At 40.3% G+C, this 27,706-nt stretch overlaps 1 protein-coding gene across 10 annotated transcripts in view; it reads left to right on the top strand.

The window, feature by feature from the left end:
* Positions 1 to 27,706, top strand: part of CALD1 (caldesmon 1) — a 1,713,117-nt gene that overhangs the window by 1,231,971 nt on the left and 453,440 nt on the right. For 9 of the 10 annotated variants that reach the window (XM_044088458.1, XM_044088461.1, XM_044088452.1 and 6 more), the window contains one exon: positions 17,073 to 17,141. The exons of the other annotated variant lie outside the window; for it this stretch is intronic. In XM_044088458.1, the coding sequence (XP_043944393.1) occupies positions 17,073 to 17,141 (69 nt within the window). The remainder of the gene's footprint in view (positions 1 to 17,072; positions 17,142 to 27,706) is intronic. 10 annotated transcript variants of the gene reach the window in all.

Raw genomic sequence — 27,706 nt, 5'->3', positions numbered from 1 at the left:
TGCTGTACTGCAAGGGATCCTAACTACACCATAATTTTTCTTCCTCCACCCCTAGTTTGGCTATGGTATTCTACCCATTTGTTATGACTGCAGATGCATCCATGAAGGACATAGTACAGTTTTGTACCTACCATAAATGTAGATGTCCGAACTGGATAGCATCTGCAGTCAGGATTACCCACCCTCCTTCCCCTCTGTGGTACTCCTAGGGTATTTACCCTCCTAATAGCTAGCTGGGGGGGAGTCTCTTATGGTGTATTTGTTTGTATATATGTACATACATGTTTATTTTTTGTGTTTGCCTTCTACTTTTTTGGAAACATTGGCATTTATCCAAATTTTAGCCTTCCAAGAGGGCAACTGGCATCTGGGGCAAGAAACACTGAGGAAAATGGCGTTGGCTGATGCCTTTATACCCGAAGACCAGCAGTGATGATGTCGGGTGAAGTGCGACATCAGCCGAAGCCGGACCCAGACTTTGGAATCCGGCCGACCGAAGGGCTGCCTGACGACAGGACAACCCATTTGTTATGAATGCAGATGCTATCCAGTTCGGACATCTACATTTATGGTAGGTACAAAACTGTACTTTATGTGGTACATAAGCAAGCAGGGGGGTACACATTCTTACCCCTTCTGCAGATTAGCCATGGCATTGTGGAGCACAGCCCTGAGCTGTCAAGTACATTTATAAGCGTAATTCCTGCCAGGAAAACTAAATACACTGGCAGAAGAACTAAGCAGAAACCTCATGGACCCACACGAGTGGAAACGGGAACCAAGTATTTTCAACATGTTGACAAGCAAATGGTGGAGCCCAGATATAGACCTGTTTGCCTTCCCCACAAAACTATCAGTTGGACAAATTCTGCACAAGGACTCCCCACAAACAAGCTTGGAAAGTGGATGCTCTGTCCTTCAGCTGGAAAAACCTATCAGTTTATGCCTTTCCTCCTCTGCCTCTGCTCTCCAAAGTACTACTAAAGATCAAACAAGACAAACCAAAAATGATTTTGATTGCACCAGACTGGCCACGCCAACACTGGTACCCCCTCTTGTGCAGTGTGTCACTGTGGGCCCCATGGCACCTGCCTCAGACTCCTACTCTATTGTCTCAGCAGGAGAACCAAATTCTGCACCCTCATCTTCAAACACTGAATCTAGCAGCCTGGCTAATTACATAATTTCTCCTTTACCATCCCTCAGTAAACCAATGATGGATATCATTTTAGAGGCAAGTACGCTGAAAAATGGAAAAAAATCTGTGCCTGGAACCAATCTCAAGGGATGAGCACAACAGTGCCCAATTTACCTCAGATTTTACTTCATAAGGGCCTGTCTTTCTCCTCCATCAAAATTCATGCCTCAGCCATCTCAGCTCATTATAACACAGAACCACCCCTCTTTTCTCATACACTGCTTAAGCAGTTCCTCAGAGGTGCCAAAAATCTATGACCACCCAGGAGAGCTCCAACTCCAGCCTGGGACTTCAACTTTGTATTGGAAAAGCTCACCCTTCCTCCTTTTGAGCCAGCTGCCACTGCAGACTTAAAATTCCTTTTTTGGAAAACAGTTTTCCTTTTAGCAATCACTTCAGCAAGAAGGGTATCTGAATTACAAGCCCTCATGGCAGTGGAGCCTTTCATCATCTTTCATGTGGACAGGGTGTCCATCAGGACCAATCCCTCCTTCATGCCCAAGATGGTATCCAGTGTGGCCCTTAATCAGTCCATACATTTGGCAACCTTCTTTCCTAATCCACAGAACAGAGGGGAATGGATTCTGCACTCCTTAGAAGTGCACAGATAACTTAGATTCTACTTGGACAGAACTAAACCTCAAAGGAAATCTAATCAACTGCTGGTGGCATTTGCTGCAGGGGCAGAGGGAAAGGCTATTTCAAAGCAAACCATTTCCAAATGGATAGGCCATTGCATTCATTTCTGCTACAAACACCATGGAAAACCTATCCCACAGGGGATCAGACCCCACTCTACCAGGGCTGCATCTACCTCTACAGCCTTTCTCAGAGGTGTCCCTACCAGGGACATCCTAGAAGTTGCTACCTGGAGTTCTCTACATACTTTCACCAAGCATTACCATCTGCCATTTTTCTCTAAATCCAGAGCTGGCTTTGCCACTGCAGTCTTGCAGGGCCTTTTAGCTGGTCCTTATTCTATTTAAATTCCTCCTCCCATCCTTAGCTTTGGGAATCTACCCAAAAGTGATGACTGCAACAGTGAAACATGAAGAACATAGTACAGTTGTGTACACTTACCATAAATGTAGATGTTCGAGTGTATTCACTGTTGCAGTCCTGGTTATCCTCCCTCCAGCCCCCTTCTTTTTTTGGATATACCTCTACTTTCCTTTGCTATCTTCAAAAGCTTTTTGGTATATTTGCTTTTTTGTTGGAGGTATAACCTTGTATATTTATAGATTTAATTGCTTCCCATTAAAGGGGCACCTGACATCTGGGGCAAGAAAAACTGATGTAATGGCATTGGCTGCATGTTTTATACCCCTGACGACCTGATGGCATGGAAGAAGGGACAGAAACCGACGCAGGACCCAAGACTTTGTTAATCAGGCCAACTGAGGGCTACTGCAAGCAGATAATCCAAAAGTGATGACTGCAACAGTAAATATACTCATACATCTACATTTATGGTAAGTGTACACAACTGTACTTTGTCGAAGGAGAGGTTACTATCAACCTGTGTCCCTAGATTTCTTATCACACCTATGTGATAGTTCATAGGCACCATGTTTTTCCCGAAGGGGATGACGATGCACTTTTTAGCACTGAGCTTAAGAGATAATTATATCTCTTAATCAAGAGATCAATCAATTAATAATCAAGCTTAATTAGCTTGAGAATCAATAATAGCTCCCAGTTTGCAGTCATCCGCAAATTTGGTTAACCAGAGCCCCTTGGTGTTGGCCTGAACTTCAGAGAGGTAGATACCAAACAGGAGAGGACCCAGAACAGATCCATAAGGGACTCCACTTGTAACTGCTTGGTAGTCAGATTTGTAGTCTGCTACTTTCACCGTGTGGGTTCTGTCCACCCATCTTATGATGTAGGGGTTAATGCCTAGGTTAGTGAGTCTGTCAATGTTCCCTGAGTGGGGGATGGTATTGAAGGCTTTGGCTAGATTGAGGTAGACTGTATGGACTACCTGGCCTTCATTGACCACTCTGGTGACAGATTCAAAAAAATCTATCAGGTTGAGCAGACATGATCTGCCCTTCACAAACCCAAACTGCGAGGGGTCCAGGGTTTGAAATTTCCCTATATCCCTATTTATATGCTCCATGATGATTCACTCCATGGCTTTACAGATCAGGCTCATCAGGCTGATGGGGCGGTAGTTCCCAGGGTCAGTAGTCACTCCCCCTTTGTGGAGTGGAATGACTGTGGTGGTGCACCATTCGGTAGGAACAAGGCCTGAAGTGAGGCAGTGGTTGAACAAGGCACTCAGGTGTGGTGCCAGTTACCTTTGTAATTCATGTAGAACACAGCCAGGTATATTATCAGGTCCCATGGAAGCTGTATTTTTGGCTTTTACCTGTGCAGCCATGATATTAGAGATTTGGAATTCCTCGGGTATTGGGATGGGCACCTAAGGGGGTGAAGGGGAGGTATAGTTTGCACTAAACCTGTCGGCCAAGATATTGGCAATATCTGTTGGTTCAGTATAAGTACTGTCATTGTGCACATCTGCATATTGTTGTGCAGATTCTTGACATAGCTAAAGGATGCCTTGTGACTATCTTAAGTATCTGTAACAATTTTATTTTTGTAACTAGCTTTGGAGGATTTGATGAGGGATCTCAGTTTGTTGCTGAGACTTACAAGGGAATTTTTCCAGACTTGGGACTTTACCCTTTTCTACAACAATTTTTTCCTTCTGTTGTCGAGTTCGTTAATGGCAGGGGACCACTAGATTGACTTCCTTTTTTGGAGGACAGGATCTTGGTTCTGTTTGTATGGCCTGATCCATGCACTTGTGTAAATGTTCATACGGCGCCTTGGTGTGTGATTCAGCAGCCATACATCCATTCCCCATTTGCATGGATGATGTGAAGTTTGACACTTCTGCCTTTAGAAGCTCAGAATTGAATTTGGAGAAAGTTCTTCAATGTGGTTTCCTTCATGGGGGTGTGGGTGGGATTTGGATATCGAATGTGATTAACTTGTAGTCAGATCTTCCCAGGGAGGAGTTGATTACTGGTGTAGAGCAGCAGTATCCCATGTTTGTAATGACCAGGTCAAGTATGTTTCTACCTCTGGTAGAGGTGAGAATCAGTTGGTTCAGGGTGTTGGAAATTAATGAATTCCAGAAATCGTTGGACAAATGAGTTGGAACAAGAGTAATTTTCCCAGCTAATGGAGGGGTAGTTAAAGTCTCCCAATATAAGTGTATTAGGTTGAACCATAATGCTTTCCAGAGTGTTCAGGAATGCAGAGTGGGAGTCTTGGGACATTGTGGGGGATCTATATCAGGCTACAACTTGGATTTCAGTTTTATCCAGTGTTAGTTGTACCTGAACTACCTCTGATGCATTATGTTGGGCAACTAGTCTATTGGTGTGCGTATCCTTTATGAAGGTGGATACACCACCACCTTTCTAGCTTCGGTCCGCACCTCCTTTAGGGCTTTGGTCCAGATTTAGGGGCCGAAAGGTGTGATATGCATTGCAGCCTGGTAGCGCTGGGGTGCTCTCCGGAGCCTTGAACCAGGTCTCTGTTACTGCACAGATGTCGATGTTCTCCAGTTTAAGGAGTGACTCAAGCGAGTACATTTTGAGATTTAGACTTTTAGCGTTGACTAGCATAACCCTCAGGTTGCATTTGCTTGCAGTTGTTATGGTGGTAAATTTGTCTTCATGGCAAGTGATGGATCTGTGTGTCATACATTGGAATCCCCTATGACAACAGTGCCAGGTAATATGTTGGTTTGCCTTATGGACTTTGTTCTCAGGGCTTCATTTGATGTAGTAGTTTGTGTGCTCTTTGGTATTTCCTTTGATGAGTGCTTTGGAGATTGCTGAGTGTAAGTGTTACTTTGGAGCTTCATTCGGTGTGGTAGTTTGTGTGCTCTTTGGTATTTCCTTTGATGTGTGCTTTGGAGATTGCTGAGTGTAGGTGTTACTTTGGAGCTTCATTTGGTGTAGTAATATGTGTGCTCTTTGGTATTTCTTTTGATGAGTGCTTTGGAGATTGCTGAGTGTAGGTTTTCCTGTTTATAGGCTTAGGAGGTCTTTGAGGTTTAGAAAGATTGCTTTTTTATAACTCAGCGACTGCTTTTTTATAACTCAGCATAGGTTGGTCCAGGTATGGGGTGGGCACTATGTATGGTGGATGTACTGTGTGTGTTCTTGACAACCTTTTTTGTATGCAAGATTTCTGCCTAAAGTGAAATTGTGTATATGCATCTCTCACATACTGTGTTTATTTTTTAAGGATTGAGTGGCTGTCTGTAAGCATGAGACTGTTACTACATTGTCTTAGGACACCCATATCTGCTAAGGTGACTGTGGAGACATTTGGAAATTGCATAGCCATGTTGTCGAGACCTGTATTTGGGTGGGCTACTATAGGTCATGAACTGAGTTGTACAGAGGTCTCCTTGGGTGGTTTCTGGCGTTTTCAACTGCACTAGGTTAGATTGTTCTAAGATGTGATAGTAGTGCAGTTTAATGTGCAAACTAGGTGCTCTAAGCTGGTTTCATAGGTTCATAGGACAATAAAAGGCTTTTGGCCTGGAGGGCCTTATAAGCCTAACCAAGAATTTCACCCATGTTCCCACAAAGTCAGCACCTGTTTTCCCTGTCCAGCAGGGACACAGGTGGGATTCCAGGGGTATATTTTCTGTTTCCCATCCAGTCATCCAGGTTCCTCTTAAAGAGGGCTAGTGAGGTACTCTGCTTGACATAGAGTGGGAGTCTATTCCACAGATGAGGGATTCACTGGGACACAAATATATCCTACCAACAAGTTCTATTAATGTCACAGACCAGGTTGAGGCCTTGCATGTGGATTACATGAGTGGAGTTTGACTTACGGATATGCAGCAACTCCATACATCTCTGCACAATGGCTTTGTTTTAGCCACAGTAAGTTACAGGTTTCAGTTATAAGGAAAGTTTTTTAGATAATATTTACTTTCTGGGTATTTGTGCCTGTACAGGGCACTGCTAACCTCTTGACATAATAACATTTAGAAAGATTGTTTATGAGTGTTGTGCTACAACAAAACAAACTACCTTTATAAGGCAATTTCAAGTATTAGGAACCTTTAGAATGATTTAAAGGCGAAATCAGCAAATAAAGCCAATATAAATTAGTAGCACTCTATGAACTGTTAACTGAAGTGCAGAATAGTAAAATAAATCTCTTGTCTGCCACGGATGGAGCAGGATTAACTTAGGACTCCCTTAGAGTCCGACTAGGGTGCCAAGTATCTGGGAAAATGGGCAGGAGACAAGTTATAGTAAAGGAGGTTTACTCAAGTGCAGTACTAGTTTGCTGGGTGGGCACTTAGCATTATGAATATATGAAAAGTAATGGATGGGAAAAGTATTTTAAATAGGTTACACAACAGACTATAGCAATGAAAGAGGGGCGGGAGTGACTGTAGAAGTCAGATTACCATAAGTGGCACAAGCCACAGACACACCCTTTTAAAACCACAAGAAGCAAGAATAAGAAAAGGGTGGGAGAGTTGGGGGGAAATTTGTAAACTGGAGCTAAAGTCCTGTGGTTAGAATTGAAGCAGTTTTCCAAAGGATTTGTTTTTGGATAATTCATTATGTGAAAATCAGGGATGAGTTAGTTGTGCTGCACAAACATGTATATACGTATCTGTTTTTCACTTAGTAAATTGTAGCTTTTCTGCATAAATTAGACAGTTAATGTATTGGTATGTGTTGAATTATTTCATTTTAAAATGATTGCATCTAAAATGATCCAAAAACTATATACAGACACACACACGCACACACACACACACAAAATGCATTGCACAATACCGTGCATGCTGCAAGCACTACACTTTCAGCTGATATACATACACGCACACTCCCCACTATAATTAAAACCCCAAATGCACAAATTGCTATACCAAGTACATACAAAGAATAATAAAAGCAGCAAACATCAGATCACCACTTTATATGTACTGACTTGAGATCGTACAACAGTGGGAAAGGGCATATTCTCAAACTTTCTGTAATCTCACAAAACAAAAAAACAATACTTCTCATTCATCTGACTAATGTTTTAGATACTTTTCCATTTGATGGACTGCACAGCTAAAAATATCTGACAATTCATCCTGATGTGCATATGATCAACTGAATGAAACCTGTATATAAATATTTATATATACAGATTTATACAGCCGGGGTCTATGTTCGTGCATCAAAAAACAATTACAGCGAACGGCTAATAATCAAACTTTAAGCAGTGAAAGTTTAACATACCAAAAAAAGATTAACAGTGAAAAGTAATACATTGAATGGCAATAACTGGCCAACAACTAGAAAGTACCATGATTCATAAGGTAAGCAAAGGAAACCTTTTTTAAATTTGCCCTATTCCCCACTGTAGTGCGATCTTAGAGTTAGTATATATAGTTAAGGGGGGTTTGGGGGTGTAGCCCCCCACATTGGAGGGTGTGCGGCTGGAGCCCCCTACCTTGGTTGGTAACGTTTATGATGTTGGCTAACTATGGCCATTCGATGAATTATTTTTCACTGTTAAGCTTTTTCAGAATGTTAAACTTTCACTGTTTAATGTTTGATTATTAGCTGTTTGTTGTAATTTTTTTTCAGTGCGTGAACATAGACCCATTTACATGATATTTGGTACAACCTGTAAATGTATACGTAAATATATTTTAGTTCCCCACTACCTACGGACCATCAGCCAGTTCATGTTTTATTGGGCCATTCATTCCTGTTGGAGTGAGAGATATTCCTAAATTATTTGTTACCTGACAGACCCAGAGATGCAGTAACAAGCCATCACTCTGGCAGCCATCAGAACCTTCTCTGTTTATGTCTTAACTCCTAACTTTGCTCCTTGGTGGCTAATGTCAACACCTACATCATTATGGAATGCCGACCTATGCCCTCCCCTAGTGTACATGTGCTTCCACACATACATATACTGCAGGGGGTCCAATCATCGGCTTGGTTTGACTCAGCTCTCATTCCTGGACTACAGCCCATTTGCTACCTACAGACCTAGGCACGAATGCTGGTGATCAGACCTCTGGAACCATCAGTCCTTCACTCAGGAAGGTCATGCCATTAATGGCTGCTCATTCCCATCCTCCCCTACCCAGCTGTTTGAGTGTTAGTCAGTCTCGGGTTGTATGGAAACATAGCCATAGTTTCTTCCCACCACAGTATAGAGCTGGGGTTCTAGTTATTTTTGTTTAAGTACATTCTTGGCACATCATCAAAAATGTATTTACACTCTTGTAGCATCATCAACAGGCTATCTCTATCTTTGGTACTTACCAAAGTTATCAGAATTTCCCTAACCTTGTTATACATTTTCTTCTCACTAAAAACTAAAGTAAAACTTCACATATTGTACATACAAAACTCAAACACGTGCACAACCTGAAAACAACCTAGCCCACCTAAAACTATGCCCAAACTCATATAGCACTTATTTAAAAATGAAAATGAAAATAAACTAGTTAATGAAGTATAACCCAACATTTCCTACTGACTTCATAATTCACATCAGTAGAATAACTGTTGGTGTTTACTTAACTCAGAAAAAAAAAGTGACCACATACATGTGTATGAAAGCTGGTTGGCAACTTTAACATTGAGAGCCACTTAACTAATAACAACTCATTGACAGTGGCATCATTATTCTGTATAGAGATAAACCCAAGTCAGTATTTTTGTTTTCAGGGTAACCTCCCTTCTACTCCCCCATAAAACACTGCATCACACCACAGACACATGTCTGAGACTGCACAATAACAGGAAAAAGGCAAACCTTCCTTACTTATAGGTTCATACTAGGCTATCTGCCCTAGGGCATTTACAAGCCTAGCCCAGAGTTTTGTGGCTTTTGCCACCCCTTTAGTTTGAAGGATACTATGCCCATTATTTTGCTGTGCCTCTGTCAAGCAGTGACACCGAGGTTATCCCTGGGGTATACCTGCGATCTCCCATCCATTGGTCAAGATTCCTCTTGAACAAGGCCAGCGAGGTGCTCTGCCTCACATGTACCGGGATTTTGTTCCACAGCATAGGGAGTCTCTGGGTGATGAATCTGTCCCTCCAGCACGTCCTATTAATAGCTGTGTTGAGGTTTAAGTCACTTGCCCTTGTAGTTCTGATGGATTTAGATTTTTTGAGGTGAAGCATGTTCATTAATTCCGGGTTGGACATGGCCTTGTATGTCAAGCACAGGTCACCTCTGAGCAGACGGTAAGCGACTAAATAGAGCTGGAGTTCCTCCAGTCGGGCAGCATAAGACATATTTTTGAGACCCTTTATCCTTTTGGTGAGGAACTTTTGGGGCCTTTCCAATTGCTGCAGGTGTCGGGTCAGGTACATTCCGAATGGGGCATTGTACTCAATCATTGGTCTGATGAGTGATGAGTACAGGGGAACGATGACCTCCCTTGATCTAGATGTGAATCCCTTCATGATCAGGTGGGCAATGTAGAAGATCTTCCTAACTACTTTGGCAACGTGAGTGTCAAATGAAAGGTTACTGTCAACCTGGGTCCCCAGATCCCTGATAACCTCTTCTGTGCTTAGTGGATTGCCAACTATATGGTAACTAGGGGTAACCTTGTTTTTCCCGAAGGGTATGACTATTAATTTTTTGGCGTTTAACTTTAGGCCATGGTTCTGGCACCAGTTATCCGTTTCTACGAGACCCTTCTGAAGGATGTCTGTGTCAGATGGGTTTTCAACTATGGTGCCCAGTTTGCAGTCATCTGCAAACTTTGTCAGCCATAATCCTCCTGTATTTGCTTGTACTTCTGAAAAGTAGATGCCGAACAAAAGTGGGCCCAGGACTGAGCCCTGTGGGACACCACTTGTGACAGGCTTGGAGTCTGACATGGCGCCAGCAACTCTGACCCTGTGGGTTCTGTCACTTAACCAGTTTGCAACCCATTTAGTGATGTATGGGTTTACATTTAAGCTAGTGAGTTTTTCAATGATACCCGAGTGGGGTATTGTGTCGAAAGCCTTTGCCAGGTCAAGGTAGGCTGTGGGGACTGCCTTGCCCTCGTCAATGGCCTTGGTGACTGTTTCGAAGAAGTCAACCAGGTTTAAAAGGCATGATCTGCCCTTGACAAAGCCAAACTGGGTTGGATCCAAAATCTGCAAGTCCCCTATGTCTTTATTTATGAGTTCCATTATGATCCTTTCCATAGCTTTGCAGACCAGGCTTGTCAAACTGATGGGACGGTAGTTTACGGGGTTGGTGGAGGCACCTCCTTTATGAAGTGGGACCACCATTGCCATATGCCACTCCTTGGGTACGTATCCTAAGGTGAGGCTAAGATTAAACAGCTGCCCTAGCTGCGGGTTTAATTCCTCATTGAGTTCATGGAGCACACAACTGGGGACACCATCTGGTCCCATGGATGCTGTGTTTTTCGCCTTGGAGAGAGCAGTTCTCACTTGAGCATTTGAGATGTTTGGATGTGGACTTGTGGATGTTCATCGTGTTACACTGCTGCAGTCATCACACTTGGGTTATCCTGCCGTCAGGCGGTCCCGCAGTCGGCCAGAGTTCCAAAGTCTTGGTCCGGCGTCGGTTGCTGTCACTTCTTCCCTGACGTCAGTGCATCAGGGGTATATAAAATGCATCCGACGCCATTTTCTTCAGTCTTTCTTGCCGCACGGTAACCAAAGTAGAAGCAGTTCGCAAGTGCCGGTCGGCCGACTCCTGCGATTTTCAAATCGAATTTCAGACCGAAGTCTTCAATAAAGCTAAGTACCCTGTTGGGGAACCTTTTCTTGCCTCAGTCCGATGTCAGAAAAAGTTAACAATTGCATTTCTTGTGGGAAGCAAATACTTCATAAGGACTTTCATTCTTATTGTATTCCTTGCCTAGGCCCAGACCACGACATCACAGGTTGTCAGTTTTGTGCTAGGTTTAATAAACGAACTATTAAACATTGGTTTGATTTCGCCCAACATTATTTTGATATGAAATTTAATTATACCATGCCGTCGGAGCAACCGACAACTGGAATGCATAAAAAATGCAAAGATAAGGACAGGCAGCCGAGACCCAAACCAGACTCCGAGGCCTCTGTTAGGCCAGTCGCCGGTTCTCCGGTTTTTAGTGAGGCGCCTACGCAGCCCCTGACGACCGCTGATTTAGAACCCCAGGCGACATACGATTCACAAGTGGAGTTTGCTAGGCCTCCACAACCTTTAACCTTAGGCCCATCTGACTCCATACCTGAAGGAGATTCCAGTGCAGTTGAAACACCTTCAATTGCAGAAGGTGTCTTCAGACCGACTACACTCACTATTAAATCCTATGCAAAGCTGGAAACTCATTTAAAAGCCAAGAAGACTGTTCAGCAGTCTCCAGTACAAGGCCCCATGCCTAAGAAACAGATGCTTAAGATGGCTGAAGACTTAATTACCCTAATCAGAGGTTCCCATCCCCCTCCTGATAAAAGGCCAAGACAGGAGGAGGACTATGCTTCGTCTGACCAGGTTTCAATTTCCTCAGACTCTTCTGAGGAACAGGAATATTCCTTTCCCCCTTATGAAGACTTTGATGCTGAAGAATCTATCCCTTCTGCATCTCCCCCAGAAGACTACTCTTTTGGGGAAACCTTACATACCATGAGGGATCATTTCCACTGGGAAGGCCAGGATTATTCTGATTCTAAGAAAAGGCTCCGAGAGTTCCTTTTACTACCCAAGCACAGACCACTTGCTATTCCACCTGTGTTAGACATTGTGGATGATGTTTACTCAGAATCTAGTCTTAACACAGATTCACTACCTCCTGCACCAGCCAAACCAGACAGATACTACAGAGTCCCTGACTCACACAAATTCCTGTATAAGAGCCCTATTGCTGACCTAGAAACCATTTCCCAGGGTCCCAAAGGGGTTAAGGCATCTATTGCTAAAAATCCTGTGTCCTCTGAAAGGGATTCTAAAGCACTAGACAGATGTGGAAAGAAAGTATATACCTCAGCTACCCTAGGTATGAGGGCCTTAAATTGTCAGTTTCACATGCTGAAATATCAACAATATCTGATGTCTCAATTAAAACAAAAAATGCTCACACATACAGAACAGCCTAATTACAAGGAAATGCAAGATTTGTTGCATGCAGCTTAACAAGTGGGAAAACATACTTTACAATGTGGATTTGATTCATTGGAAGGTTCTTGTAGAGCAGCAGTGACAGGGTCTGTCATACGTAGGTATGCTTGGTTAAAAGAACAAACTTTACCTGATCATATTAAAGCAAAGTTATTGGATGCACCTTTACAGCAGGATGTTTTATTTGGTGTAAAAGCAGAAGAAGTTTTAAAGAAAATGGAGGATAAAGCAAAATCTATGCAGACAGTCAAGGATTTTTTACAGGTTCAACCCCCTCATTTCAGCAGAAATTGGCCAACCAAAAACTGGTCCTTTCCAGCTTCTGCCAGACCACAGAGGGGCAGATACACACGCCCAAGGGGAAGAGGCCAGTCACAAGGCTCTTACCAGCCTCGACAATGGAGTGCCACAACCCAAAAAGGAGGACAAGACAGGTCTCAAACTACCAGAAGACAAACACAGTGACTTACCCCTTAGACTTCCAAGCAAAACCCTCTTGGCAGCTCCCTTGGGGGGAAAATTAGCATTTTTTGCAGACAATTAGCACATTATCACAAAAGACAAATGGGTCCTAAATATTGTATCTCAAGGATACAGATTCCACTTCCACACTTTTCCAAGGATAAAAGGAATGCAAACCTGCCACCAAATCAATGGGCACAGGCTCAAAAGCAAATTTCAGCTCTCATGGACATGACAGCCATTCAACAGGTTCCTACACAGGAGCAAGGACAAGGATTTTACTCAACTGTTTCTAGTTCCCCGAAAGGACAAAGCCTGGAGACCCATTCTGGACCTCTCAATTCTAAACACATACCTGGAAGTACCCAAATTCAAGATGCTAACACTACAGCAACTTCCTCCCATGCTGGACAAGAAGGCTTGGCTAGTAACGTTGGACCTCAAGGAGGCATACCTGCATGTCTCTATCAGACAAAATTGCAGAAGATACCTCCAATTTATAGCAGGTTCAACCCATTATCAATCATTCTCTGCACTGCCCTTTGGCTTATCTACTGCACCCAGGGTCTTCATAAAATGCCTGGCACCAGGAACTGCATACTGCAGACAAAGAGGGATTCAAATATATCCATACCTGGATGACTGCCTTATTCAAGTAGAAAGCAAGAACATTCTACTAAAGCATCTGGCGTTTGTCAAAAACCTACTAAGTTGCCTAGGGCACACAGTAAACAAAAAGAAGTCAAAACTAGTGCCCTCACAAGACATAATATTCCTGGGTGCCAGCTTAAATACAATGGCCCAGATGGCTTATCTCACACCAGACAAGCAAGGACAGCTGACTCAATACTTCAAAATGATGGCAACAAAGACCCAGCTCCCTGCAAGAAAAAATCTGCAGGCCTTGGGATTCATGGCATCTTGCATACTACTAATACCATTTGCAAAACTGCATATGAGGAAATTACAATGGTATCTGAAAAGCATATGGACTCAACACAGCCACAGCTTGGAAACAATAATTCCACTCATACCCTGCCTTCAACAGGAGTTTCTATGGTGGGCTCAGGCATGTCACCTTAACAAGGGTCAGCCTTTTACCTTACCCACAGCCAGGCAAACTATAACAACAGATGCATCGGATTATGCCTGGGGAGCGCACATGGCAGGACAGTGTATTCAGGGCAAAAGGTCTGCAGACCAAAGGCATCTACATATCAATCAAAAAGAGATGCTAGCTGTACAAAATTCCCTAACAGCTTTCAAGGACCTCCTACATCCAGGACAACTCCTAATAAAGACGGACAACACCACAGTGATGTGGTACATCAACAAGCAAGGGGGCACACACTCCTACCCCCTATGCAGACAAGCAATGACCTTGTGGAACACAGCACTGACCCACCAAGTTCAACTACAAGCACAATTCCTGCCAGGAAAGAAAAACACATTGGCAGACGATCTAAGCAGAAACATCATAGATCCTCATGAGTGGAAACTAGATCCACAAGTATTTGCAATGATAACTCAAAAATGGGGGAGCCCAGACGTAGATCTGTTTACTTCCACCCAAAACTATGAACTATGGAAATTCTGCACAAGGACATATCACACACTAGCTTGGAAAGTGGATGCCCTCTCATTCAGTTGGAAAACATTGGCAGTGTATGCCTTTCCTCCACTGCCCCTTCTGGCAAAGGTGCTGCTGAAAGCCAGATTAGAAAGGCCACAAATGATACTCATTGCTCCAGAATGGCCACGCCAACACTGGTATCCAATACTGAACATGGCTCAAGGCCTACCATGGATTTTACCTACAATTCCTCACCTGCTCACTCAGCAAAACAATCAGATTCTACACAGCCAGCTCAAGACTTTAAATTTGGCTGCATGGCAAATTGCCTAAACAATCAGCCAACACTTCTCTCTAAAGCTGTGATGGACGTCATTCTGGAGGCCAGGAGGCCCAGCACCAGGAAAGTCTGTTCAGACAAATGGAAACGATTCTGCACCTGGAACCAGGATAAAGGCCAAAATCCCCTTGTACCAAATATTCCTCAGATTCTTCAATATTTAACCGAGATGTTGCACAAAGGACTTTCCTTCTCATCTATTAAGATCCACGCCTCAGCTATTTCAGCTCAATACAACACTGACCCTCCTATATTTTCACATCCATTACTAAGACAGTTCCTCAGCGGGGCTAAGAACATAAGACCGCCCTGGAGAGCACCAACACCAACTTGGGATCTCAACTTTGTTTTGGAAAAACTTACACTACCATTCATTTGCCCACCTTTTACCCAAACCCCCAGAACAAAGGGGAAAGGCTCCTACACTCTTTGGACATTCACAGGCAATTACATTACTACTTGGATAAAACTAAGGCTTTCAGAAAATCTGACCAGCTCTTTGTATCCTATGCTGTAGGATCACAAGGAAAAGCTAACTCAAAACAGAACATTTCAAAATGGATAGGACATTGCATCCGTTTCTGCTACACACACCATGGGAAATCTGTGCCTGGTAACATCAGGCCCCATTCCACCAGGGCTATAGCAACATCAGCAGCCTTCCTCAGAGGGGTACCAACCAAGGATATTTTGGGGGCTGCAACTTGGAGTTCAGTGCACACCTTCACCAAGCACTATCACTTACCTCTATACTCTAAAACCAGAGCTGGCATTGCCACTGAAGTTCTGCAGGGCCTACTAGCCTCACCAAACCCTGTCTAGTTCCACCACCCATCCTTAGCTTTGGGATTCAATCCAAGTGTGATGACTGCAGCAGTATAACACGATGAACATAGTACAGTTTTGTACCTACCATAAATGTAGATGTTCGAGTTTTCACACTGCTGCAGTCCAGGTTACCCTCCCTCCATCCCCTCTGAACTAGCTGGAGTTATCTATACCTTTCTATCCTATACAACCTTTGTGGTGTATTTGCTTGTAACTGAAGGAATTGTTTTATTTTTATATATATATTTTTTATTAGCAATATGTATTGCCTACCTATTGGGGGCACCTGATATCTGGGGCAAGAAAAACTGAAGAAAATGGCATTGGATGCATCTTATATACCCCTGGTGCACTGACGTCAGGGAAGAAGCAACATCAACCGACACCAGACCAAGACTTTGGAACTCTGGCCGACTGCGGGACTGCCTGACCGCAGGATAACCCAAGTGTGATGACTGCAGCAGTGTGAACACTCGAACATCTACATTTATGGTAGGTGCAAAGCTGTACTTTTTCTGTGACCTTGCAGTTGCCCCTTGCCCACCAGTCAATTAAGGCATTAATCAATGAAGCTGCACTCCACCACTTTTGTCATTAACTATGCATTTGATATATTTATGTGAAGTTTCCACTTCACTCCACTGTTTGGGGAGGGACTGGCTTCTGGGTGATCTGGTCTTGTGGGCCAAGAAGGGTATTCCTGGAATGAGGCTGGTAGTTGTGTGTACATAGTCACACACACACACACACACACACACACACACACACACATATATATATATATATATATATATATATATATATATATATATATATATGTGAGTGTGTGTGTGTATGTGTGTGAGAGTATATATATATATATATATATATATATATATATATATATATATCAATAGGTAACATACATATCAAATTGGATACACAAACACACACACACACACACACACACACACACACACACACACACACACACACACACACACACACACACACAATAAACTAGTAAAAATATTGTAGCTCTAATGTCTAATTATTTCCCTGTGCATTTTAATACTTTTCAAATGTGCTACTGTAATTTAAATGATTAGAAACATTTTTTTCAGTGTGCCTTTTACTCACTAAAGTCAAATACTACTTAAAATGGCAACGCAAGAAAATATACAGGTACTGCTTTTAATGCCTCTAGAAAAAAAGTTGAACCTGAAGAAAATAATTTTACTGCAATGATTTGTTTACTCTTCCTGTTTTGCTGTTATTTTCTGCAGTGAAAGCATTTATATTGTCTTGATTTTAATTTTAGGAATTCTTCCTGGCAGTTGTGTGTTATGGATTTTTCAGTAATCAGGTATGAAAAGTTGTAATTTATCTTAGTGAAGTGAAGACATAGTGTCACAGCAAAACATTTTGAAGTTGATTTGACACAGTAGTTCAGTAAGCGTATTGTACATACAAGAGGACTAAGGCAAAAAGGGCAAGTGTGTGATTTTTGTTCCTTCTGAAATAACTAAAAGGATGAAGAAGCTGAAGATGTGAAAAAGGAAGTGCCAGAAGAAACACAGTCTTCCTTGGAGAATGAAGAGGTATGGCATTTTAACTGGGAAGTAAACGCTGCTAAAGCATCTGATTGTCAAAAGATTCACTGGAAATTTGGTTATTTTCACTGATACATCTAAACACAAAAAGCAGATTTAGCTTTGTGTCATTTTTTGAGCATATTTGCACTTCATAACATGCAACACTACCTTGCTTGTGGTACAACTCTTTTGTCTTGCTTTCTGTATAATCACATACATTGAAGCACCACTGAGACTGTAGTTTGAATGAAAAGTCACAGGTTTCAAAAAAGTCACACTATCAAGAACTTTTCACATGGATTAGAGCATGCTTTTGTTAATGCTGCACTGCACCTGGGAGGTATGCCTTTGGCACTGTGTAAGAGCATTCTCCTATGGCACATCTTTGAATATAACTTGGACTTCAGGTATCCTTCATTCAAGTAAAACAGATGTTAAATGCTGACATTGTTCAACAATTATAAATATGTATACGAACTAAACAAACTACAACTGCATGATCTTTACTATTGTACAAGAGATAGATGTAACACCAATCAGTAAAAGGTTTTGTTTTATTTAACTGTTAAACGGGTAAGCTAAGTGGTTATCTGTTCAGATTCTGAGCAGTATAACTGCATTTCTAGTGTAGCACAAATTTAAGTGCAAATATGGAGAGTGTGTACCAGTTTCTGGTGCAGTATCTGAGTGTATTCCTCCTACTCTGAGGAAGAGTGATATCATTAATGTTTATAGTTATTTGGAAAAGAAGAGCGTTGTGGGCTAAGGATAAAGCAGAAGTGATTCACATGTGGAAATGTGTGTTAAGTGGGAAAAATCTCTGGTGACTGAAGAGAAAAGGTAATTCCCCTGCTAATGTATTAAATGTTTTAAATATTTCAAGTGACATAGCAAAATAAATGCCTGTTGATTTTACAGACTGTGAGCAAGTGGAGCTAAGGGGGTGGGGCAGGCTTAATAGTACTGGAATAAAGAGGGAATAGACTGGGAAAAGAATGGCGTAAGAAGAAAGGACCATGGAGAACAGCATAAATGTACTGATAACTGTCACTTTAGAGAATTCTGGGAAGGAGTCCTGTGGGAAGATAATTCCTTTAGGCAGAGACCTCCTTTGAAAGATAGTTACCTGAAGAGAGAAGACTGTGGTGAAAATGGTGACCTGGTGGCTCCAAGAGAGGCAGGGGAAGAGGAAGAGGAAGGCAGAATGGGGTCTAGAAGTAAACAGCATGAAGAAATGAAAACATGTGGCAGTGGGAGAGAGGGAACAGGCATTCTTCCGGATCAGCTCAAGTCAGAGATCCCATGGATATGTGGGTGAAGAGAACACTAGCCTGGGGAGGTAGTAGTCATAGCAGAAAAGAATAGCATGAGAGTGGTTGTAGAGGTGTTTTTAATGGAGGGAGTGGTGCTGTTGAAAAATGTACAGAAATGCTGCACTGAATTATCTCTTTTCCTGATTTTATTCATGCCTTTATGCTATCCAGATGATGAGGGACTATGTGCAGGGTGGACACCCAGTCTTCACTGGGATTTGAAAGGCTCTTAAATAATACTGAGGAGGTGATTGCTGGATTATCTGCAAGTAAAGGGCATGGTTTGAGTTGTGTGGAACTTAATGGACATATCAGATGATGTGGATTGCTGGAAACCAAATAATACTAATTGATATTAGGCAGAATGTTTTTACTGTGTAGGTATATATATATATATATATATATATATCTAAATGTGTGTATATTTATATATATATATATATATATATATATATATATTTATATTTATATATGTATATATATATATATATATATATATATATATATATATAGATATATGTGTGTGTGTGGAGAGAGAGAGGGATTTGTGACAGTGTTCTTGTTTTATTCTTTTGTCATACATATGTTATTCGGCCCCTGAGAAATGTATGACTAGCTCATAAAACAGCACACTAATGATGTCAACCCCAGTTGGGACATTGACAGTCTAAGTTGTGTTTACTTGAAAAGATACAAAAAGTGTGATATATAAATTTTGCAATAAAAAGTACTTTTAGGAAATCATGTACATATCTTGGCTTATTCTATAGGTTGTGTCAGTGTAGAACTTCACTCAAAAAGGGCAGACGTACCTCAGCCCCACATATACATTCTACCCCAATCAGCGTCTTCATTTACCAGATCCTAAATAAGTATGGGTCATTTGGGTTGCAGTTGGGGATTTAGCTCTGTATGCCATGAGGCTGAGTCATTTATGCCCCATCCTGTTCTGAATCCAGATGGCTCATCTCCAATCTTTGATTCTATTACCCTGTGTATTTGTGTATCAATCACTCTCTCATGCTTTTTTATGCAGTGTGACAGGAGTCTGATACATCTGTTCTGCCCAAAGTTATGAATGTCTCCATTGTTCTTGTGCATTGGCTTTAGAGTACTTACTCTCTAGCCATCTGCAGTACACCTTTCTATCATACTGCTGTGAATACCTTTAAGAACAATTTCTTCTGTAACTCACCCAGTATCATGTTTATACCTGCTCTGATTGCATCTGTGCTTGCATTCCTACTGTAGCTTCACTTTAGTGCTGTTCCTACTTCTAGGCTAAATTCTTTTTCTTCATTAATTGTAGGCTCTGTATGAGGCAGTGCAGCTTCTGTGGGGTTTTCCTCATTCAGAAGCTGATGGAAGTACTCCTTCCATCTTCTTTTGATGTCCCATGGACAGATGAGCAGATTGTTATAAATATCCTTTATAACTAATGTTTGATGACTACATTATCTTTCGGTTTTGATAGTTTCTATTTTGCCATCTGCTGTGTAACTTTCCAGAAGTTGGTTGAGTGTTTTTAACTCCTCTCCTTTGCTTTTTAGACTGCTGTCTTAGCCTCTTTGTTAGCCAACTAGTACTCCTTCTTAGCCTGATCCATCCGTTCTCTCTATCTTTTTCATTCAAGCCTTCTTTTCATTGAGTAAATTCCTGAATTTCTGCTTCCCACCACTACCTCTCTTTATGTACCTTATTTCCAAATCTGGCTCTTACGCATATCTGTTCTGTGGTCCTCACACATGCTGTTTTCAGGCACCATCATTCTTACTCCAGCTATTTGCTCTCCTTCCTCAGGTTCTAGATCCTGGATCTCCCATATTCCATTTTCTTTTTAGGAGGACGTCTACCTGAGTTACATGACGACTACTTTTGTATATGATCTTGTAACTGTCTCCCTTGGTGAACCATCTATTAGACAATGTCAGGCCGTTTGCCAAACAGAAGTCTAGAATGACATTTCCTTTTTTAATTCTGTTGCCCCAGCCATGTGGACTCAGGCTGTCATCATATCTCATTCTGCCTATCAGCTCATGAGTATTTAAATCCCCCATTATCAACACCAGTTATGTTGCCCTGTTTTCCACTGACATTTGATTGAAAACTGCAGTCCAGCACTATTTGGGCATGTTCTGTAAATTTACTGAAAATTATCTGTGCATACATATTCTCTGTATGATTTGACTCTAGTATGTACTACTGGTCTGAGACTGAAAAAAAAAACCTCCATTTGCTTTTTACCTCAGTTAATTTTTTTTTTTGTATAAAAACATTTTAACAAAGCCCAGCAAATAAAGATCACCATGAAAAATAAACAAATACACATAGAAATGACTGAAGCTATACAATTAGGTAACAGGAACATTCACAACCAGAAGCTAAAAATGCATATACAAAAGGCAAAATATAAATAAATAACCATATAAATAAACACAGTGAAAATATAGAGCGCAAGGAAGACTACTTAGATAATTACAGATTCAGTTTAATTGTAAAAATACTCTGATTTTTAGTGCACTTAGACATATTGAGTGCAGGATTGAGACATTTTCTTTGTTTATAATGAACTCAATGAATTACATGCAAGTCAATATGGACATAGTGTTTCCGATATGAGAACCTGCAAGAAAGGAGGATAGAAATAATTATTTCAATCCAACAAAATTCAGTGGCACCCACAGCTTCAAAATATTTCTAGATCCCAATGAGCCAACACTTTGTATCTGCAATTGGGAAAATTGTATCTGGACTACCCAAGCAATTGCATCAATAAAAACTAGCCACAGGTTGTGTGCTTGGGGCAGGTCCAAATGAAGTGGATGCAATCAGCCTAATGAGTACTGTTATTCATTCCTCTCCTAAACATTATAACTGGTGTCAAGTGTCAAAGGTTCAAGACAGTCCTGTACTACTACTGAACAACAAAATATTGGTCTTCAAAATTCCATTTATTGACCTAAGTTAAGCGCATTCGTTCCAAAAACTTCTCAGGAACTTCATCAGAACAACTTACACATTGAATACAATCATTAAAATACAAAATCAAGTGCGTCACATGATTGCATTTCAATGTCTAAGTAGTTCTGTTGAAGTTCCTGAGAAGTTTTTTGGAATGAATGTGCTTAACTTTGGTCAATAAATGGAATTTTGAAGCCAATATTTTGTCGTTCAGGAATACTACAGGATTGTCTTGAATTTCATATTGTGTACATTCTCGTGAGATTCCTGGTACATTCATATTTTGTTTTAAATATCAGAGGTAACACATTTTTGTAATAGTAAAACTGGCCAACATGGGCCATTTATTATCTCAAGCCCTGCCTAACAAGTGTATTCATTCTTCCTCCGTTATAGGGTCCAGCGGCATATCATTCCATTTAAGATGTAAAGCATTCAAGAGATAGTGACATCCCATTATCAAATTATTTAACAAAAACCCAACTTTACAATGCAGAGATTGTGTGCACTAGAAGGCTTCTATAACCAAGGAATAGATTTGATCACTAACCTCTTGTCAAATCCTGAAGCCTAGAAGGTTATACTGTTACAGAACTGTAAATATTGCCACCAGGATAGTGTTTACTTGGCAAACTACTGCTTAATTTGATCCCAAGTTTTGAAATGGGCAATTGTATTGTCCCATATATCTGAGATGAATAAAATCCCTGCTTTAACCCACCCATTCCAACACACTTGGAGGGACCCCATGGTAATACAAGGATAATTCCCAGTAAATGTGCTCTGCCTCAGTACTAATGGGGTGCATGGCTAGTTTGCAGAGAAATAATTCTAAATTAAACCATATGCATTTGTTGCTCCCCTAGTATTTACTGCAGAACCAAAGAATAAATGCTTTCCCACATTTCCCTAAATTTGGAAGCTCTAACCCCCCCCCTCTACTATTATGCACAAATAACTTCCTAGGTTCCCCTCTAAGACACCCCAGTATAAATTTTTGCATCTTTTTAACAACACAGTATGAGGGGGTTACCTCACATTTAACAGTAAGTTGGAAAGCACAAGTATGTTAATTGCTTGTAACTTACTTAAAATGCAAACTAAGTGCTTTCCATCTGTTGAGATAACTTTGATTTTTTTTTTAACAAGGAGAGCATATTTAATTCTACCCACTGAACGATGTGCTTACTTACTCTAATACCTAAAGAATGTTGCTAACCCAAGAGACAGAAGGAGCTGTACTGTGGAAGTTTGTCCTATGTCAAGAACTGTATATTTGGAATATTATTGTTTTCTCTTTATTCACCCTCAGTCCAATAAAATCTGCTATTGCACATAACTCATTCATTACAATCATTAATTGAGAAATGAAGTGGGTGGCATAAGCCAGGGAACCTTGTTGGCTAGGCTTACATAGGCCCTTGGGCCGATAGCCTAGTACCTACCTATGAACCTATTTAGCAACATAACGGAATGAACCACAAACCTTGAAAGTAATGGATATGTGAACTCTCCAAAAGACATATAAAACTTTGCATATTTGACCTCTAAGTAATGGTCTGTCACCAATGTAGCTAAGATAAATATGTAAGGGGAAAGTGGGCAACTCTGCCTGGTGCACCTATTTAAGGGAACTAGCAATAATAAAATTCCATTTGTAAATACATGCGCTGAGGGTTTGGTATATAACTGCTTGAACCAGGCAGCACAGTGGTGCAGCAGTCAGTGTTGTCACCTCACAGTAAGGGGATCTCCAGTTCGATTCTTGGCTGAGGTGCCTTGTGTGCAGAGTCTGCATGTCCTGCCTGCATTCACGAGTTTCCACCCACACTCCAAAGACATGCGGCTGGAGTGTTTCTTCCAGGGCCTCCGCTGAAAATGAGCTCTGTCCCAGTCAGACTTTCCCGGTAAACAAATGTTAAATAAATAAATAAAATAAATAAATACATTTGTTAGGGCACTGATGATAAGTGAGAACTTCCAATATTAAAGGTCATTGGACAGTGACATAGGCTTTATTATATTCTATTAGTAATACCCCCCACATTTCTTTCTTGGATGGTGCAAAGTTTTTGTAAGTCAAGGCATGAACATAAAGCTTTTGCCCTCCTCCCATTCTTCCTCTATTAATAAACCCCAGATGATTATTGGATATAAGCTGATCTAAAAGCCAGTTTAAACTTGAGGCTAAAATGTTAGCAAAAATTTTAAGGTCGGTATTAAGAATAGATATGAGCCTGTAGCTTCCCATATGCAGTGGATCCTTTTTCGGTTTCCGGAAAAATGAAACCCTGGCATTTGTCATGCCAGGGGAAAATGCTGCTTTGATATATCCTGGGAATAAAGCCAGTACAAGGCGTTACTTACTTGTCTCTTAAAACTTTTAGAAAAATGGGTCAACAGGCCATCAGGTCAAGTGGATTTGCCTTTTGCCAGGAGTTGGTGACTACCTCAACTTCCTGAATTTTTGAGGGCAGTTTCAATACTTCTAGTAGTCATCAAGCAACTTACACTGGTGTAATATGCTTCGTTACCACAGAAGGAGCAGCAAGCACTGGTGGAATACCCCCGGTTACCACACAGGGAGCAGCTACCACTGGTGGAATACCCTCAGTTAATACACAAGGAGCAACTACCACTGGTGGAATACCCCCAGTTACCACACAAGGAGCAGCTACCACTGGTGGAATACCCTCAGTTACCACACAAGGAGCAGCTACCACTGGTGGAATATCCCCAGTTACCACACAAGGAGCAGCTAAGACTGGTGGAATACCCTCAGTTACTGCACAAGGAGCAGCTACCACTTGTGGAATATACTCCGTTACCACACAAGATGATGGTGTAAAGCTATGATGCTTTGTACAGCTTTTAGTATATTCCATTGCAGAACATTGTGTTGATCACCTCCTGATCTGTTAGGATGTCCCCCTTGTGGTCCATAACTTCCCATAACTAACTTAACTCCCCTACTATAATCCACTCTTTCATAAACTATTCTAACTCTTAAACCTATCCTCCAGCTATTTATCCTACCAATACAAATCACTGTTGCTAGTGCATTTTTGCTCCTAGCTCTACAAGATTCATATTGTAAAATTGCAAAAGAAACTGGTAAAATAAGCAGACCCATGTCAGAAGAGACATCAGCTTTAATGCAAATAACAAAACTGACTAAGCGCTTTCACCCACCATTGGGCTTCATCAGAGTCAGTAAACAATGCAACAATAATCACTTAAATACCAAATTGACAATGACTCACATGAGTACCTTAATACAATTAACAATTAACCCACCAACATCCAAATTCATTCAGCTCAAACCCTTTTATATACTTATACAGCATAAATACATACATGAATATACTTGTTAAATAAATAATGTAACACTTATTGAAAAGTGTAACACTGTTACATATTAAAATTCTGTAATAAAAATGGGTGATCATGAAATGTATTATGAAAATATGTGGTGCATTATATAAACTGAGATTTGAGTTTTAATAAGCAGACATTCCCTGACTTTAAGGAAGGTTTTGAAATCTCCTCCCAAATACTTCTTAGGTTGCTTGTCAATAACAAAGAATAAACATTTTTGAAGTTAGTACAAACCTCACTATGATTAAATAGGGCATTGGTAATTTTCTTATTCAATGTCCCTAGGAAGTTCTAATATACGAAGTCTGAGTTTTCTTGTAGTCATCCCAACGTAAAACGCTGTACATGATAGGCATGTAGCCACATAGACAACCATCTTTGTATTACAGTTACAGTGTCCTGGACATCTTAGCGTTCTCTTGTAACTGCAAATCTGCACATATGGTCCATCATTAATGTATTTACATACACTGCATGTACAGCATTTGCGTATACGTGAGGGTCTATTATCGTAGCTCATAAAATTTTTCTCAAATAATTCTTTTAAATTAGAACCTCTGCTGTTAATAAACCTGGGACCTATTCCTAGTGTATCTTGAATTTCTTGAGTAAAAACACTATCCCACACAGAGTTCATAATATTCCTAACTTTTGCCCTTGTTGGGTTAATAAACTTCATAACCATGCTTGAGGAATAATTTTGACTGGGTTTGTCCTTAACAAAGATGTTAACATTATCTTGTTTTATGTTGTTATCCATAAAGATGGGGATAAAATCACATAATCTTCTCCTCTCAATCTCTGTACTATATTTATAAAGTAATTCCATTGGATATCCTCTATTCCTAAACATATCCATTGAGTGTGTCATTTCAACTTTGAAACAGGTTTCCTGACTTATCAATCTGGATATCCATATCATTTGCTCCTTTACCACATTTTTCTTTTGGTGGTCGGGGTGGCAACTGTCATAGTGCAAAAAAGGAATTACTCTATGTTTTTTTGCTGAAAAATTTAGAGTGTATTCTGTCATCCTCTATGTATAACTGAATATCCAGAAACTCAATTCTGTATTTGTCATTATGACTTGTAAATTTAAGAAACTCCGTCATTTGATTCAAATAACTAATAAATGCTTCTACCTCATTTTTAGAGCCCTTCCAAAAAATTAGAATATCATCCCAATATCATGAATATAGCATTGTTTTGGACTTATATTCTGATGTGAAAACAAAATTCTGTTCCCAATCTGCTAATACCAAATTGGCATTAATGGGTGCGCATCTGGCTTCCATCGCAACCCCGTTAGTCTGTTTATAATATTCACCATCAAAGAATATGAAATTATTAAATAATACCATGTCAAGTAATTCTGTCAAGAGACTTCTCTTAACCTGGTGTAAATCACTGTGTTTCAACAAACTATTACTAAACATTTCCAACCCGATCTGGTGGGGGATCACTGAAAACAAATTGATGACATCAACAACCACAAACCAAAATTCTTCACTAACTTCAATATTGGTATTCCTAATACAATCCAAACAATTCCATGAATCATTTAAAATATATGGTAATTTAACTAGTATGTTCTTGCACATAATATCAATATAGTTCACAAGGGGCTCGGTCTTTGAGCCCCTGGCTGCAACAATAGGCCTAAATGATGGACAATTTTCATTCTTGTGGATTTTAGGAATACCAGATATTGATGGAATGATGGGATGTTCCACAGAAAGATATTTAAATTTGTGTGAGATAATCCCCTCACACATATATTCATACAGTTGCAATCAGTTATCGTGTAAGCTCTTTGTACATCAAATTTAGATACCATTTCATAGGTTTCTACATCATTTGGTAATAACCACATTCTATATTCGTAATCATTGTTTGCCATAATAATGATCCCTCCACCTTTATCGGGTTTCATAACCCTATATTGGTTACTACCAGACAATTCTTTTAGACAAAACTGTTCTGCTGTAGTTAGGTTACTGTTTCTCGTTCTAAACATCTAAGTATTTGTGCACCACACAAACGCTCAAAAATCATAATTGCAGGGTTGTATGGTGGAATTAATGCACTGCTCCTTTTAAGACTTAGATATTTGTTGTCACAGTCAGGGGAAGTTTTATTACCAAAAAACAGCCTTAGGTTAAGAAGCCTGGTATATAACCTGAGGTTAACCAATAGTCTCCCTGTCTTGTATCTAAAAGTGGGGACAAACCTCTTTTGAAAAGACTAACATGATGTTCAGTAATCACAAAATCAGAGTAGTTATAATTTTTAAAATCATGATCACCCTGTAACTTAAAATTAGTTGTAAAACCAAAAACTTAAGAGAACTCCAAAAACCAAAACGAACCACAAACAGAACCAGTCCTGCAACACAAATCCAAAGACCACACTATGACAGTGTATTTTTTAGTGCTTTCATCCACTTTTTATTACGTGAACTTCTTCTGAAAAAACAATTTGCCCTACCCAAACTTCCTTTTATATCGTGTCTCTAATAACATACAGGAAATGACATCAAATAAATTTAAACTAAAAGTTTGCATAAATAAATAAATACATCTGTGTATCTTTGACTTTATAAAATACATTTGTTTCTATTTTTCTTTATATTAAAAAGTTGTTTTGTATAAATGAATGTATAAAATATATACATATGAGTTTATATGTATAATAAAAAACATTTCAAATTTATCGGTTCATTTAATCCGGGTGCACTATCTGCACCTAAATACAACTGCCAAAATGTTTCTTTGCACTCTAAGATGTTGTTGAGATCACCTTCAAACAAAACTTTGTCCATCTTCTCTAAGACAAAGAATACACATTTTTTAAAATTAGTTGTAGTATTAATACTATCAACATCATTAAATTCATCAAGGATAAACTCATCACTGTTGT

The sequence above is a fragment of the Protopterus annectens genome, chromosome 11.part0, assembly GCF_019279795.1.
Source record: "Protopterus annectens isolate FY-2018-M chromosome 11.part0, PAN1.0, whole genome shotgun sequence".
Lineage (NCBI taxonomy): Eukaryota > Metazoa > Chordata > Ceratodontiformes > Protopteridae > Protopterus > Protopterus annectens.
Note: the sequence above shows the minus strand (reverse complement) of the source record. Positions and strands in the feature narration are given on the sequence as shown.